This window comes from Leptopilina boulardi, unplaced genomic scaffold (assembly GCF_019393585.1).
Source record: "Leptopilina boulardi isolate dan_hultmark-lab unplaced genomic scaffold, ZJU_Lbou_2.1 LbouV2_194, whole genome shotgun sequence".
Taxonomy (NCBI): domain Eukaryota; kingdom Metazoa; phylum Arthropoda; class Insecta; order Hymenoptera; family Figitidae; genus Leptopilina; species Leptopilina boulardi.
This window is the reverse complement of record NW_026137745.1, coordinates 539971-556670: the sequence shown is the minus strand read 5'-3', so window position 1 is coordinate 556670 and position 16700 is coordinate 539971. Positions and strand designations below refer to the sequence as shown.

General features: G+C 26.7%; 3 protein-coding genes across 6 annotated transcripts in view; 2 read left to right on the top strand and 1 right to left on the bottom strand.

Moving 5' to 3' along the window:
* The window catches only part of LOC127278052 (arrestin domain-containing protein 1-like), a 562072-nt gene that overhangs the window by 172481 nt on the left and 372891 nt on the right, over positions 1 to 16700 (bottom strand). The window lies entirely within an intron of this gene.
* The window catches only part of LOC127278057 (uncharacterized), a 64737-nt gene continuing 48943 nt past the window's right edge, over positions 907 to 16700 (top strand). Inside the window, exons 1-2 of the mRNA XM_051299570.1 lie at positions 907 to 1025; positions 1965 to 2146. Of these exons, the coding sequence (XP_051155527.1) occupies positions 2116 to 2146 (31 nt within the window). The 5' untranslated portion in view covers positions 907 to 1025; positions 1965 to 2115. The remainder of the gene's footprint in view (positions 1026 to 1964; positions 2147 to 16700) is intronic.
* LOC127278056 (uncharacterized) lies at positions 10385 to 13021 on the top strand. Its single transcript, XM_051299568.1, has 4 exons — positions 10385 to 10552; positions 10727 to 11029; positions 12329 to 12476; positions 12755 to 13021. Exons 1-4 carry the CDS (start codon positions 10510 to 10512, stop codon positions 12948 to 12950), a joined length of 690 nt encoding a protein of 229 aa, XP_051155525.1. The 5' UTR covers positions 10385 to 10509; the 3' UTR covers positions 12951 to 13021.

Here is a 16700-nt window from a genome sequence, read left to right as displayed (position 1 = left end):
TAATATTAAAAATTCAACCCGAGGGTGCAGAAAAATAACTAAAACTACCCCTAAAAACCAAAACCTTTAAAAATTAATAAATTCGCTTGAAAATTGTTACTTGGGGGTTTTCGGGGTCGCTGATTACGAATCCGATGTCCGTTTTCAAAAATTCAAAATGGCGGATCCAAAATGGCGACCGATAATTATAAAAAATTACTAGATTCGCGTGAAACTTATCACTCGGGGGTTTTCGGGGTCGCTGATTACGAATCCGATGTCCGTTTTCAAAAATTCAAAATGGCGGAACCAAAATGGCGACCGATAATTATAAAAATGTACTACATTCGCGTGAAACTTATCACTCGGGGGTTTTCGGGGTCGCTGATGACGAATCCGATGTCCGTCTTTAAGAATTCAAAATGGCGGATCCAATATGGCGACCGATAAATATAAAAATTCACTAGATTCATGTGAAACTTGTCACTTGGGGGTTTTCGGGGTCGCTGATTACGAATCCGATATCAGATTTAGAAAATTGAAAATGGCGGATCCAATATGGCGGACGAAATGATTAACTTTCATTAGATTCATCTGAAACTTATTACTCAGGGGTTTTCGGGGTCGATAATTACGAATATGATGTCAGTTTTTAAAATTGCAAAATAATGCTGGTGTCATTATTGCCTATTAATTTTGTAGCTTTTAGTGCCTGTTGTTAGGAGTTTAGTATGAAAATGAAAATTACAGACCCAGGCTCAATCGGTGAGGTAGTGGGAGAACGCTACACAGAGAAAACGAAACGACGCGCTGATTGCCTTATAACAGCAGTTCCACATGGGAGCTTCTTTGCTACTGTCGTACCCCCCCCTTTCATTTACCCAATGCACTCCCCTCTACGCCATCGTGGAGGGGAGTGCATTGAGTATGTACTCAATGCATTACTCAATATGATAATAATCAGTGAAAATTATTTTTTTGATTGTTGAAAACTGAATCCAGTATCTTATAACTTATGAATTAGGGGTGGATTTCAAGGGTAGGGGGTGAGTTTATTATTATTATCCATATCTGTGAAACATTGAAATACTTTTTTACAATTCAGAAGCACTTAGAATCCATATAATTTTTTCATTTATTCACAAAAACATTTATCATTAAGGGGTGGTTATTTGACTTAAGGGTTGTTTTTCAGGGGTTGTTTATATTCAGTATTAATACTTAGTTATCATAGAAAATTTTTTTTTTCATATTTTCGAAAATCAGTGAAAATTATTTTTTTGATTGTTCCAAACTGAGAATAGTTATGAATTAGGGGTGGGCTTCAAGGGTAGGGGGTGAGTTTATTATTATTATTATCTATGTCTGTATAACTTTCAAATAATTGTTTATAATTTAGAAGCAATTAGAATCTATAGATTTTTTTTAATCATTTACAAAAACTTTCACCGTCAAGGGATGATTATTTGACTTTAAGGGTGTTTTCAAGGGGTTATTGATCCTTTTCAATTTTTAAGCAACCAGGCAATGTTTATAAATAAATAAAAAGTAGATAAGAGCTGAAAAATATTTAATTCATCAATTTGGTTAAATATCAGTTTTTTGGGGTAGTAATGTACCGTGGGGGTGGTTTTAAGGGGTGAGACATGTTAAAAAAAATTTTTTTCTCATACTGAATACTTTAGTAATTAAATCTAATATACATTATAAGTCTAAAGTAACGACAAAAAACTCGGCCATTAAAGGGTTAAACAAATCTCTGCATTTAAATTTAGAATTCTATTTTCAAATTGTAATCATTAATGAGTACGTACATGGTTTTTTTGAATTAATGCTACTTTTTTCAATGTATAAAAATAATTAAATTTTTTTTATCTTCTGGAGTTATGTTGTAAAAACGATTACCTAAAAATATAAACCTTAAACATTTAATTCAACTTTTTTATTATAATTATTAAATTTTACAATTATATTTTTACCAAAAGATGTGAACGGATGCAACCGCTGTGTTGCATATATGACATCATCGTTGTTCATGCCAAAAGATAATTATAAACACAGTGGAATCACGTACCATTCACCATGCGTTATTAGTTATTATATATATATATATATATATATATATATATATACACCATGAGCTCAAGGGAAAAACAGTCCCGCGTAGGTAAGAATAAAATTTTTTTCTCATACATTCACGTGTACATACATATTTAATTCTATATTTTAAAATGGTATATGTGAGTCTACATATAATGCAAATATATAAACATACACAAATGAAAGACGATTAACATTTTATCGCATCGCTCGATTGCTCACAAGATAAAGAATCAATTGGTCGTAGGATACGACACACGTATCTACCTACTGCATAATACAATCATATGGGCTAAGTCTTATAACAACACACAAATGTCTATTTAACGGACTCGTAACACACTATTTTATTCCGTGGGATATCTGCCCACTAGTACCAGTTCTTCTGTCCTTGGCCTATATATTAGTTACCTTAGATTCGAACGTAGGTGAAATTTTTTCCATCCCCCCAGGTAATATATACAATAAATCGATTCCTATGTACACTGTTGTTTTATTTTTATCAATAAATCTAGTCTAAATTATTTCATTCTTAACTTATTTAATATACTATTTAATTTTTATTATTATTTTCTATCGAAAAACCATCACTTGTGATTCTTATATTAGAATCCGTTAAATACCAATGTTTAATATGGTGCCGTTACAAAGTGAGGAAAAACGGAATTTTTTAAAATCAACAATTGGTATAGTCTAGATATATTAAATTTCAATGATAAATTCAGAAAAAAATAAAGAGCAGAAACACCTAACGTAAATAATCGAGAATTTTTATTTCTTATTCGTCATCTTTTGGAAACAATCGGGGATACTATATTTCGTAGAGACCTCTGTATTCTGTTCTATAAACTTTAATACACTTTTTACAAACTTCGATACACTCAAACTAGAAATTCAAATAATTTCCTCTTTTTCCCTAAATGGGAGAAGATTTTAATTGTTTATAACTTTAACAACCAATTTTCTTTTATTGGTAATGTCACCTTGAGTAAACGGTCTAAGCTTTTATTCGAAAAATTTTTTTATGAAAGCAAATTAATCGTAATTTTCTATCCAAGCTTTAGTTTAGAACCACTTCTCTACTATCGGGCCAAAAGTAATAGGCTCCTCTCTTTGAAAGCTTATAACTCAGGTAGAAAAAATCGCCTTACATTGCGACAACATGAAATCAATAGGTACACAATGCCTACGTTACTATACGAAATTGCGAAAATCTGAAAAATTTTTTGCGTAAGTTATCGATTTTAGAAGACAAAAAATACATGGTTTTTTGCATCATTTTTATTTAAATGTCCACCATACATCTTGGTAAATTTAATTAATTAATTAATGATAAAAGCCATAAACATACGTTGATAAATGTTCAAAAAGTTTTTCTAATTATGTTACTTTTAATTGAATAATAATTTAATAAAAATTTGACAAGTCCAGAATTTTTTATAACGAGATTCAGTATTTAATAAATTTCATTTTTAAAGAATTACCTTAAATCGTTTTATATAGCTGCTAGTTTCACAAATAATATTAATATTAACATTGCAATATTATTTCAATGCCCTTTTAATTATGACACTAATTTAATAATAGAATTTAAAAATATTTCGTTGAAAACATTTTTAAATTTTCCCGCCATTCGTGTCAACTGATGACGACAAGGCTTGCAGCTTATAAAGACCCGAAAGTTACCCACCTTCAGGTCGTTGGTTAGGTTAGTGGTTAGGGTTCTTGGCTCTTGTGTTGCGCGTCCGGGTTCAATCCCCAGCTCCTCCAAATTTATTTCCGAAAATTGCGCCGTTAATGTTGGGGAAAAATAAAAGAAAGCGCAGTAAGGGAAAAATAAATTTTTTTAATTTTACTTTTATTTAATAAATATTATAAAACATTTATAATAAACTTACCTTATAAAATTCACTGAAAACTTGCATTTTAATTTTACAGGAAATTTGTCTATATATCTTTAGAGTACTTTCCGGAGATAGTTTTAAAGAAATTCACAAAGCAAATTTCTGTAAAACTCAAAATTTAATATTTCCTAAACTTTTATCCACAATTTTTCGGCAAACTTAATCGGATAACTATCCTGAACTTCGCACCGCGAGTTTTAAAACCGAGGACATATAGAGCTCGCCTGAACTTCCCCTGAAGCTCCCCAACTTAGTTTCCGAACTTAACACAGGGAACTCCCCGCGAAAAACGGTGCTGTCTGGGCCGTTTATCCGAGTTCGCTTTATCCGAGGTGGTGTCCTAGTAGGAAATTCTGCATTATCCGAGTCTAGTCCGCGTCATCCGAGTTATTTTTAATTTTAGTTTTTTATAAATATTAGTTTATTTTTAATAAATTCAAATTGTTTAAATTATTATGGAATATTTACAATATTATTTTCCCGTTTGTATTAAATAATAATTGTTTAAACAATAATAATGTTAAATTGTAATAAATATTTAACAATTCGGATTATCCGAGTTTTCGCGTTATCCGAGGTAGGTCCGGTCCACATTAGCTCGGTTAACCGGAGTCCTACTGTATTTAAGTTTATTATTATAATATATATTTATTCTTCATAAATATTATAATATAATTTTCAATTCTTCGACAAAAAATCTTATCTCTTTCTTTGGTATAACGAAAACTAGTGAGGTGTGTAAACACCTTTAAAAAAACTCCCACGAAAAAAATGTCACATTTTAGATTTTTGACTGTTTTTGAACGAATGTTGAAGTCAACATGGCGAGGGTACCTATTAACTCCACTATTAATTACTTTTTTAAATTATTTTGCGTTCAATTACAGTAAATAAGTAGAACGGCCCAATTCCTTCAACCCCTTTTTATCATTCCTCAAAATTTTAACCCGAAATTTCTTCTCATTTCCGAAAATACTTAGAACTACCAAAAAATGACTTTGTCTCACATGGTCCTAAATTTAAATCAAATCAATACTTTATATATACCAATCGATTCGTCACTCTTGAAGTAAGGAAAACGATTTTATTATATATCACCTTAAATTTTTCTATTTAAAAATTTTTTCAATTAAAATAAAAAAATTGTAGGAATAGTGCGGTACACGTGAAATAAATTTTTTGCCGACAGTTGGCAATGGATACGCGCGCATCATGTCGTTCTATAAAATTGTATTCATTACGATGCGTGATTTAGCTATTACAGTATAGATTATAGTCGACGATAATTTTAAAGAAACTGCACACTAAAAAAGAAATCTTGATTTCAGCCTATTTTTGAGGCTGAATTTAAGGTGTAAACGGAGTCAGACCAATTAAAAAAGGACAGACTTATGCAAAATATATGGGCTTAATTTAAGGTGTAAACGGTTTAAGACTTTGTTTTTACTGTGTGTTCAATACAAATTCTATAGAACATTTTTTCCAAGACAACAAACATTTTCTAATAAATAAAAAAAATTGTTTTTTTTCGCTGTTTGAGAATTAAAAAAAAAATGTTTAACAAATAAAAAATAGAACAAAGTTTAAAAAGAGAGCGTTATTCCTGCGCAGGAAATTCTCGCGGAAAGTCGGTGGAGCACGTCGCGAATTGCCTAACGGTTGCCTCGACTGTTAAACTCTCTTACCAGTTTAATTCATAAGTATTAAAGAGGTATTATCGGCGGGGAACGAGGGATTACTTAATCGAAAGTGAGTAGTCGAGCTGTTCTAGGCTTGGCCGAGCAACTGGGTCGAGAGTGCGGTTGCTTCGACTCTATGTTAGCTATCCTATTCTCGCAAGTGTACTTAGCTCTCGTCTGTGCCTTACTTTTATATATATATATATATATATATATTGCTTACTTCGCGTACACAAGAAGAGCTAAAAACGTCAAAAATTGCACTCTCGATCGTGCCACGAGTACCGATCAGATTAGATACGTGCAAGGACGTACAATCGTCTATAAGGGTGTAATTGCAGCTCCTATATAGAATGCCGCTTACTATAAATACTAATATAAATTGTTCATACCTGAAAAAACATCTAATAAGAAATTATATTACGCATATATATATATATATATATATATATATATATATATATATATATATATATATATATATATATATATATATATATATATATATATATATATATGTATGTATATAAGCTATAAAAATAAATTAACTATTAGTAATATTTTATAAATTTTTAAGTTTTAATATTAATATAAGATTAAAAATTATTTTATGAAGGTAATAAAAATTAATTTTTTTTCTTCACTATAATCAATCAATAAATTCATGTACATTATTCTTTAGATTTTGTATTTCTGAGAAGGATGAATAATAATTATATATTAATAAATAATTATTATTACTATATAATAAGTTTTCTTTCTAATATTTCAGTTTGCGTTAAAAACCATTTTTAGTTTAAGGTTATGTTACATTCACCATCCTCCTTAATGTTGTTCTTGAATAATTTAATTTTAACTACCCGTGTGGAAACGTGATGTGGGCCCCCAGCGGGGGCCCTAATGGATCGCCCTCATGCCATGAAGGCCGCATATGGATGATCCATAGGGGCCCCTCATGGAAACGACATGCTCATCGATGAGGGCGCCCTTATGGGCCCTCACGTTTGCCCTCATCTTGCCCTCAAGTTTGCCATAATGTTTTTTAATCAATAATATTAATAATAAAAGTTAATTAATAATAAATAAGCTTAAGTTATGAATAAATAACATATTTATTTAATAATTATTCAATTTTAAATTAAATTCTTACTCAAATTGAATTTATTAATTAACGTTCTAATTAATTAACTGTCGGATATAATTAAAAGTAATAATAAATAAATTAATTAAAAAATTAAAAAATATGTAATTTATGCATACTATTAACGGATATTTTCATTTTTCAATTAATTCATACATAGAATTAATGATTAAACGCAAACCTGAGAAATAAATAAATCTAACGCATGGGGGGAATCGAACCTACGACCTACGGACTATGAGTCTAACGCTTTACCAACTACGCTACGCACGCTACTTCAAAACGAATGCTAACTTCTTGATGCTATTTAAACTTCAAAAATACCTAACAAAGAAAAGTGCTTAACATCATTTAGTTAAAGTTAAGATATTAAATTATATTTTCCAATCAAATGCAATTTATAAAATATAATTAATTATATGCTTTATGATTATTATCATGAATCATCTCAGGTGAATTTTCAAAAAAGTGTAAATATATTTTTATTAAAAACGCGTTTTTCGTTGTTCTGAATCATTATAAACATTAATTTTTTGGTGATAAAAAAATATTTGATTTTTGGACTTAGAAAATTTTGCTAATCGATCATGAGGGCGATCCATGCGGGGCCCCTCATGGATTCGCCATATGGTTCAGCCCTCATGGGCCCCCGCCGGGGGCCCCGAACTCTTGAGGGCAAGATCGTGGCTTTTTCCACACGGGTACATTGAAAAAATTAGGTTATTTTAATTTTTTTTTAAATATGTAACTATCCTTGGTTAAAAATGGGAAACAATCTGAATTATGGACAGGTTTTCTTCATCCGAAATTAGTCCGATTGAATCCGAAATTTGCCCGAATTGTGTATCTAGTGAATCCGGAATTAATCGCATAGGTCTAATCCGATCTCAGTCTCATCAAACGAAATTAGTGAATGCAGATTTCGGATTTACTAATTATTACATAGATTAGATTAATATCGTATTCAATAGGAGTATAATATTGCATTCACTAATTGTGTATAATCAGATTAACTTCGGATTTAACCGAACTAATTTAGTTTATGATTTGGCGAACGAATGAAAAAAAAATTCCAAACTTTGGCATTTGAGGAGTTTGTATATATATATATATATATCAGTGTTGGGTAGTAACTAGTTATTAGTAACTAAGTTACTGAAAAAGTTACTTTACTTGTAACTTATAACGTAACTAAGTAAATTTTTTTAAAAGTAACTTGTAACGTAACTTAGTTACTATTTTAATAGTAAGTTTTAATTTTAAGTTATTTCGTTACTTTCTTTGCACTTTTTTATTGCTTTAAAACTTAATAATTTCGTATTTCAAAAAAAGCGCGCAAAGTGATAGCAAAAGAACATGGCCTCTGCACTCGCATGCTGCGCATTGTACCGAGTGTTTACATTCTGTTTTTCAAGTTCTCGTGTTCCATCGTATTCGTTTGGTTTACTGTTGCAATATAGGGGATTTACCTGCATCCCTCATAATAAAAGGATATCCATATCAATGGTCGATATCCTAGAATGGTCCCCAGGATATCTTGGGATATCCATAAAATATACCTAGGATATCCAAACAATAATAAATAAAGAATTTGAAACTATGCTTAAATGTCACAAAATTTGTTAAAATAACATAAATTATTAAAAAGTAATTCTTAAAAATGTCAAATTTAAAAAATTTTTAACTTTATGAAGAAGAATCTTAATTTTATTTACCTTTTATATATAAAATATTAAGAATAACCTTAATCTTGATGAACGTGTAAAAATGTAAACAAAAAAAAACATACGTTAACCACAATTAGAATTGTCAAAAGTCAAAACCTATAAACGAAACAAACGCAAGAACAACCAACTTCAGGTGTGGACAGAATGAAAGAAAGAAATTCACGATTATTATATGTAAAAGTTTCGGTATTTATATCAATTTCAATCAATTATTCTCATTATTAAGAATAATTGATTGAAATATTATCTTTACAGTATTTTGTAATATAAAATGTTTAATATAGTTGAAATAAAACATAATTTTATTAAAATTATTTTTCAAAATTAGCAATAATTAATTTTTTACATTAAAATTAAAAAAATAATAATTCATTATCATAATAAAAATGTATAAATAATTATGATTAATAACGAAAAATTTTAAATCGATTAATATGTAAATAATACTAATTTTTAATATTATAATTATTGTAAATAAAAATATAATAATTTATTATAAAAATGTGTAAACATTCTTATTAATAACAATTTTTTTTCATAGTGTGTATTTTAACATTTTTGAATATAAAATGATAAAATACTACATAAAATAATAATAATAATGTATGACTAAAAAATTTTGTTATTAATGAAAAATTATTTTTACAGTATTTTTTAAAAATATAATTTCTATTTATGTTATTAAAGTGTTCGTAAAAAGGAAAAAACTACAAGGCGCTTGCGCGCGCTTTTGTTTAGGTGGTACGTTTTAGTATCTGGGATACTTAAATGTGAATATCTTGGATAGTAGCATTTAATATATAGAATTAAATATCCAAGGATACTAAATCTGAGTATCTATAGATAGTTGTCGCATATTTAAGTATCTAATATATTTACTCGTGAATATACAGATACTAAATTTAAGTATCCATTTTTCTCCGTGTATTTTTTTCATGATTGAATCAAATTTGGTTGGCTCATTTACCATATTAATATCTCAAATCTGACCAAAGGATTTTAAAAAATACCCAAAAAAAAAAATTAAATAGTCTTTTTTCCAAATTTTTTTTTAATAAAAAAAATTTTTAAATAGAAGAATTTAAGGTTATATATAATAAAATCATATTCCTTACGTCAAGACAAATCGAATGGTATATATACAGTACCTATAGTTTCAATTTAAATTAAAAGAATTAACGAAAGTTAAAAAATAAAAAATTCACATTTTGGCAAAAAAATTGTCTGATTTTTTAAATTGAAGTTTATGTATGAAATAATTGTATTCCTTGCTTGAAAAAGAATCGATTGGTATATATAAAGTATACATTTGAGGTAAATTTAATAAATTAATGAAAGTTAAAAATAAATTCCCATTTTAGCTGAAAAAGTTTTTATTTATTTAAATTCAAGTTTAAATATAAAATAATTGTGTTCCTTGCAATGAAACAAACCGATATAATTGTAAATAATTATAAATTATACCTATATTATTTTTATTAATATTTAGAAATTTAGTCTAAAATGTGAATTTTTGATTTTTTAACTTCCATTAATTTTTTAAATTTAACTCAAATGTATACTCAAATGTTTATATTATTATATTTATAATGTATGTTTATTTTAATGTTAATGCTTTCTCCACGAGGAAGCAAATTTTTTTGCTGATCGTAAAGAGGAAGCAAAATGTTCATGTAATGAACATCTGAATTTACATCTTGTTTGCTCATATTTTTTTTAAATTTATATTTTATGTACTTGATATATTTTATTATTAATAAAAATAAAATATGTAGATAGATAGGTTTTACATTTCTATGATTTCTATTAGCACGCTCAGCAAATGTGACATTAGATAAAATATTTAATTTTCTTTTTTACATTAAAACACATAGTGTTATCTGCTATTGCGAGTATATAAAGAAAAGAATTTCATCAAGTTTTCATTGTTTCTGTTCCAAGTAACGTTGAAAATTTTGTCAATATTAATTTTGAAAAACATGAAGTATTTGAAAGCAGTTTTATTTGTTGCTTTTGTTAATGGTAAATATAATTAACTTTATGATAAATAAATTATTAGAAATAGAGAAGACCAAGGCAAATTGTTTAAATAGTCTTAAAATTTTTTTTAACGTTGCACATTAATGAAATGTTCATTTTAAAAATTCTTCTCATATAATGTCTTATAATAATAATAATTACTCTTATCATTTTTAGGTTATGTTTCGTTTGCTACAGCAGAGAAAAAACCATTCAAAAGTTATGCATTCACTGAATTGAAGCAATTATGCAATCAGCAGAATAAAAATTATGATACATTGACTAAGGCACGAAATATAACACAGACACTTATTCGTAACACTACTTCAAACTGTAACAGTACTACTAACCAACAATTAATTATAGATTTAGTTGATGATATACTCCCTTGCTTTGACAATGACAATAAACCAAACGAAATTGATTTAGAAACAATTTACGAAGATATAACAACAAAAGTATGCATTTACTACGAATTGGGTAATTATATAACATTATTTTTCTTAAGTTTTATTAATTAATATTATTTATATGGGTCAGACCATTATATTTCGAATAAAGTCGTTGCGGCCGAATTTTAGAAAAAATTTATTTTTTCAGAAATGATTCTGTATAATATTTAGGGAATGAAATAAAAAGAATTATGTAAAAAAAAATTTAGTTTTCTTAAAATATGAATTTAAAGTGGAAAAGGCAAAAGTGTCACTTTTTTAGCTATTAGAAAATATATAAAAAAACATAGAAAAATTATTAAAAGTGTAAAAAATATTATTGATTATTGTTTAAAATTGGTTGATTATTTATATTTTAATGATTAAACTACTAAATAAATTAAAATAATAGGTAAAATATGTTTTTAAAGTTGGTTCGTTAAATAACCTATAATTTTGCGATTTTTATCAACTAATTACATGAAAGCATAAATATTAAATTAAATAAAAACTCACCGAATATAGAGTATATTCTTGATGAAGTTTCAGATTTTCTTAACATTATAATTAATTTTACTTTAAATATACAATAAATATTAAGGTAATAATTTGGCACTTTCACAATAACTTTTAAATCACACCAAAATTTACACGCACCGAAAGTTTATCGTTTTGGTATCTTTTCCAGTTTAAATTCATATTTTAAGAAAAATGAATTTTTTTTATTTCATTCCCTTGATATTATACAGAATCATTTCTGAAAAAATAAATTTTTTCTAAAATTCGTCCGCAACGACTTTATTTGAAATATAATGGTCTGACCCATGTGATTTTTATATTTAAAAAAAAAAATTTTTTTCATGAGAAACAGATTTAATATGCGTAAATTTTGATATATATATTTGAATTAATTATTATAAAACACTTGGAAATTGTAAGAAAATAAAGATTCAGAGTGACAAAACTGTTTGGATTTTTAACAATTTTCAAGTATTTTATTGTAACTATTTCAACAAGATATCAATTTTCGTACATAACATTGTCGTTTTTCATTATTGGGACCTAATATTTGCAAATATGCTGGGTGGTGAAAAATGTAACTAGTTTTTCATAACTGTTTCTATTACTTGTAATTGTAGTTTCCCTTTCATTATTTTACCATCATGGATTCATATACACCATTGAAATCCGTCTATTTATAAAAATTTATAAATTTATTACATGAAATATAAAAGAATATTACTAGACATGATAAACATAATGAATTTGAGCGAATAGTATGATGACTTCCAAAATATTTTACTATTGATATTCGAATCATAATACAGTTATTTGTATCAAATTTCAGTCAATTTTAGGACGATTAATAGTCAATGCTTAGGAAATAAAAGCAGTTCATACTACAAATGTGGAAATACAATTTTGCAAAATAAACCTTTAGAATCTGACATGCTCTTCTTTATACTTGCAATGACTCATTCAGATAAAGAATGCAAGTAAGTTATAATTATTATTGTATATAATTTTTTATTTCTTAAATATAATATAGCATCAACAAAATCATATCAAGAAGAACCTTAGTAGGGATCATGAAACTTTGGTTGAAATTAATCAAATCTCACCGTGTTTCATAAAAATTACAAATTTTTTCTTTAATTTTTCTAAAGTACATATGTCATATAAGTTAAGTTTATTTTAGAAATTTTGAAAATAACTTTAATTTCTTATATTGTGTGGGTTATGTGTATTATACAAACAATTATTTTATTTACAGCTTATATACAAATTTAAATAAGTGCGCGATGGAGAGAGTTACTAATAAATGTAATTCCGAAGTTCATAAATTAAAAAATTTACAAAATAAATTTTTGCTCAGTATGAATTGTAAATACAATTTTAATTTAAATCAGTCAAACTTGACTAATGAAGATTTACGAATTCAATTACTTCCGGAACTACTTTCTAATTGATTGATTCAAATCATTTGTAATCTTTGTACTTAAAAGCATGATTGAAATATAATAATTGCAAAACCTCATAACGTCTCTTTTTTATTTATGAAAATAGTGCTATCAAAAATTCTATTAATTATAGATATTCTATTGTATAGAAATAATTTTAAATGATTAATCTCTATTTAATTAAAAAAAAATTAGTCTTAACACTAGAACTACCGATGGTACATTTTGTCCCGCGGCGCACGGTTTTTCTTGTGTATCTTTCGTTAAGGGTATTAGGTCCTAGTAAGGCAGCACCACCTATATCGAAACTAAAATTTTGGAAAATTATTTACAGTATTTACTTGAAAGCAAGACAATAAAATACTTTTTCCTTTAGGATAATTTATTATTGTCAAGAAATATACCAAGCTAAAACTTTTTTTGAGTTAAAACAATGAAAAAAAAAAATTAATGACGATAAATTAAATATGAGCATATTTTTTTACGAAAACTTTTCAGATATTTTCTCAGAAATAACAAAAAAAAAATACAATTATCATTTGGAGAATTAATAAACACTAAAAAATACACTAGCAAAGATTCACCAATCACGAAAATAAGAACAAAAACTTTTTTTTTAACATAACACATCAACACTATTTTACTGATTTTGACAGCCATTTAGTAGATAATAAATGTCACAAGTTATTTCGTGATTCTGCCAACAGGAGGAGATTGGCGCTAATAAAATTATTAGAAATAAAGAATACCAAGGCAAATTATTAAAATAGTCTTCAAAATTATTTTAACTCATCACTTTAATAAATTTTTGTTTTAGAAATACATCCTTCTCATATAATGTCTTATAATAATAATTACTCTTATCATTTTTAGGTTATGTTTCGTTTGCTACAGCAGAGAAAAAACCATTCAAATGTTTTACAAGCGCTGAATTGAAGCAATTATGCTATCAGCAGAATATAGATTATGATTCATTGATTAAGGCACGAAATATAACAAGACAACTTTGTTTCTAACTTTGTTACAACTTGTATAGATTCTGGTACTTTATATATACCATTCGATTTGTCTTGACGTAAGGAATATGATTTTATTATATATAACCTTAAATTCTTCTATTAAAAAATTTTTTTTATTAAAAAAAAATTTGGAAAAAAGACAATTTAATTTTTTTTTTTTGGGTATTTTTTAAAATCCTTTGGTCAGATTTGAGATATTAATATGATAAATGAGCCAACCAAATTTGATCCAATCATGAAAAAAATAAGAAAAAAATTCAATTTTTCTTAGGCAGACAATTTCATAGCTTCCACGAGGAAGCAAAAAATAAAACAATTTAAACAGTGTTTAAAATTTTTGTCATAAATTTCTCAGTTTTCAATACTTGACATTAAATATTGAAGGTCGCTATAGAATATTCGTCAATTTTCTATTTTATGAATTTAGTGCAATTATTATAGCTCTGAATATATCACATAAAGTGTAAATTTTGTAGAATTTTTTTTCCCTATAAAATATATATGAGGAAAAATTCCTGAAGTGATCCAACTTTAAAATTGAAGGTTTTCGGATCGGGATGAAATTTGCACAAATTTTAGTACTATGGGTGAGTACTTCAACAAGCAGACTTGCATGCACTCAATAATACACTTTCCATGCAGACAGGACAAAAAATGTTGTTCGCAGCACGGGCGCAAAAGATGATAGTGTCTCTGGCGAGATTATGAAGAAACCTCGGCGACCCTTGGTTACTCTAATCTCGCCTTCGCCACTATCACCTATTTTGCGCCCTTGATACGAAAACAACTATTTTTTACCCTCTAAAGGCACCCCACATTTCAAACATTTGTGAAAGTTTTCTATTTTACTGAAAAGGAGGTTTAGTATAGTGAATTTTTTTTGTTTTTCAGTAAGAAAGACGATTGTAACATTCATTTTTGCTTTCTTATGACGAAGCTTTGCATTCGTGACGTTTTTCGATTTTTTAAAATTGGGTTATATGGACTCATTTTCATCTAGAAAAAATATATATGAAGTCCTGAGCAAATGTCCAGATGTATGTGTGTGTATGTGTATGTCACAAAATATTGTGTACAAATTATCTCAGAAACGTTTTAACGGATTGTCCTGAAATTTTTTATGCTTCTTGTAATCATTAATACCTAAAATCTGACACAAGGATTTCCGAATATATTCACAACATTTTAGTTTTTACATTTTTTTCAAAATTTAAAAAGAAAATTTTTTTTCAAAATATTTTTTTCTTTGTAAATTTAATTTTGTTTAGTAAAAAAACTTATTTCTTGCATTAAAACGAATCGATTAGCCTATATAATGTTCATATTTTACTGAAATCTATAGATTAAATCATTTTTTTTGAATTTTTGAGAATAATCGTTTTTTGTATTTTTATGAAATAACTTTTTCTAATATAAAATTTTTAATTAATTCTTGTCAAAATTGTATTTCTGACATAAAAACAAATCGATTGATGTATAAAAATTTTACATTTTACTAATATTTATAAAATTGATCGCTATTTTAGTTGTAATCCATCTTTTAATTTTGAATATGTATGAGTGTATCATGATGAGGAAGCTACATGGTCATGAAATGAACACCTAGTTTAATTATGTGAAAAGAAATGTGAAAAAAGTTGTAAAAAAGTTTCTCAGAATTGACATTTTTTATAAAAATAATTGAAGTTTTAAAAAAAAATTAACCAATTTCAAAAATTCCGATGAATTTTGAAAGCTAAATAGATGAGACAAAATTTCTGAAGTGATCCAATTAAAAAAAAAAATTTCTTAAATCGGGCAGCAATTTGCTTAATATTTAGTACTATGGTTAAGTACTTCAACCTTAAATTATTATTAATTTTTATCAAAAATTGTTTAGAGGGGGAGAGGATTAAAATCCTCTGTTCATATTTCACCAGAATTTTAATCCTCTCCCCCACTAAACAATTTTTCATAAAAATTAATAATAATTGGAAACTATTGGAAAACAGTTTTGTTCGTTGTTTTCGTCAGTGGTAAGTGTATAAAAATTATATTAGAAATATTAGGTACAAGATTTAAAAAAAAAACTATTTTTAACAATTTTAGAATTTTTTGTTTTTGTAAAAATAAATATTTTTAAAAATCAAAAATTAAGTTTTCTGAGGAGGTTTAATTTAAGTGTTAATTTCTTTTTTATTATTTCTTAGAATTTAAAAACTATATTTGATTCCAAAAAAGTTGAAGAAAAATAATATTTAGTCATTATAGAATTTTTTTCACAATTTTTTTTTTTAGAAATTTTTATTTTCTAGTAGTTTGTTATTGAATAATAAATAATGGTATCGCAGCACGATTGTTGATTAGATTTATTGCTTATGTATTTCAAAGGCTATACGCTTGCTGAATAAATAAATTTTATTTTTTAAAAATAATAAAATTTTTATAAAATCCACTAAAGAATACAAATTTGGAGCGTAGGAATATCCTATATATATTAAATTACTTACAATTTTCATTTCAAAGAATTTTATTAAATAGAATATTCTTTTAGACCAATTTTAATTTTTCTAAATATCATTTAAAAGAATTTCCTATTAATAAAATGTTTATTAAACAGAATTTGTGGATTAAAATTATTTTTCAAATTATTTTTTAACAGAATTCAATTTTTTATAATTTTTCTTTACTTAACTGTTTATTTAAAAAATTTCTAATTTAATCCGATTTTAATTTAACAGAATTCTTATTCAACATAATT

Coding starts and splice junctions, on each gene's coding strand:
- LOC127278056 (XM_051299568.1), top strand. CDS start 10,510: ATGAAGTATTTGAAAGCAGTTTTATTTGTTGCTTTTGTTAATG. Junction 11,030..12,328: donor ATGCATTTACTACGAATTGG/GTAATTATATAA, acceptor ATCAAATTTCAG/TCAATTTTAGGACGATTAAT. Junction 12,477..12,754: donor CATTCAGATAAAGAATGCAA/GTAAGTTATAAT, acceptor TTTTATTTACAG/CTTATATACAAATTTAAATA.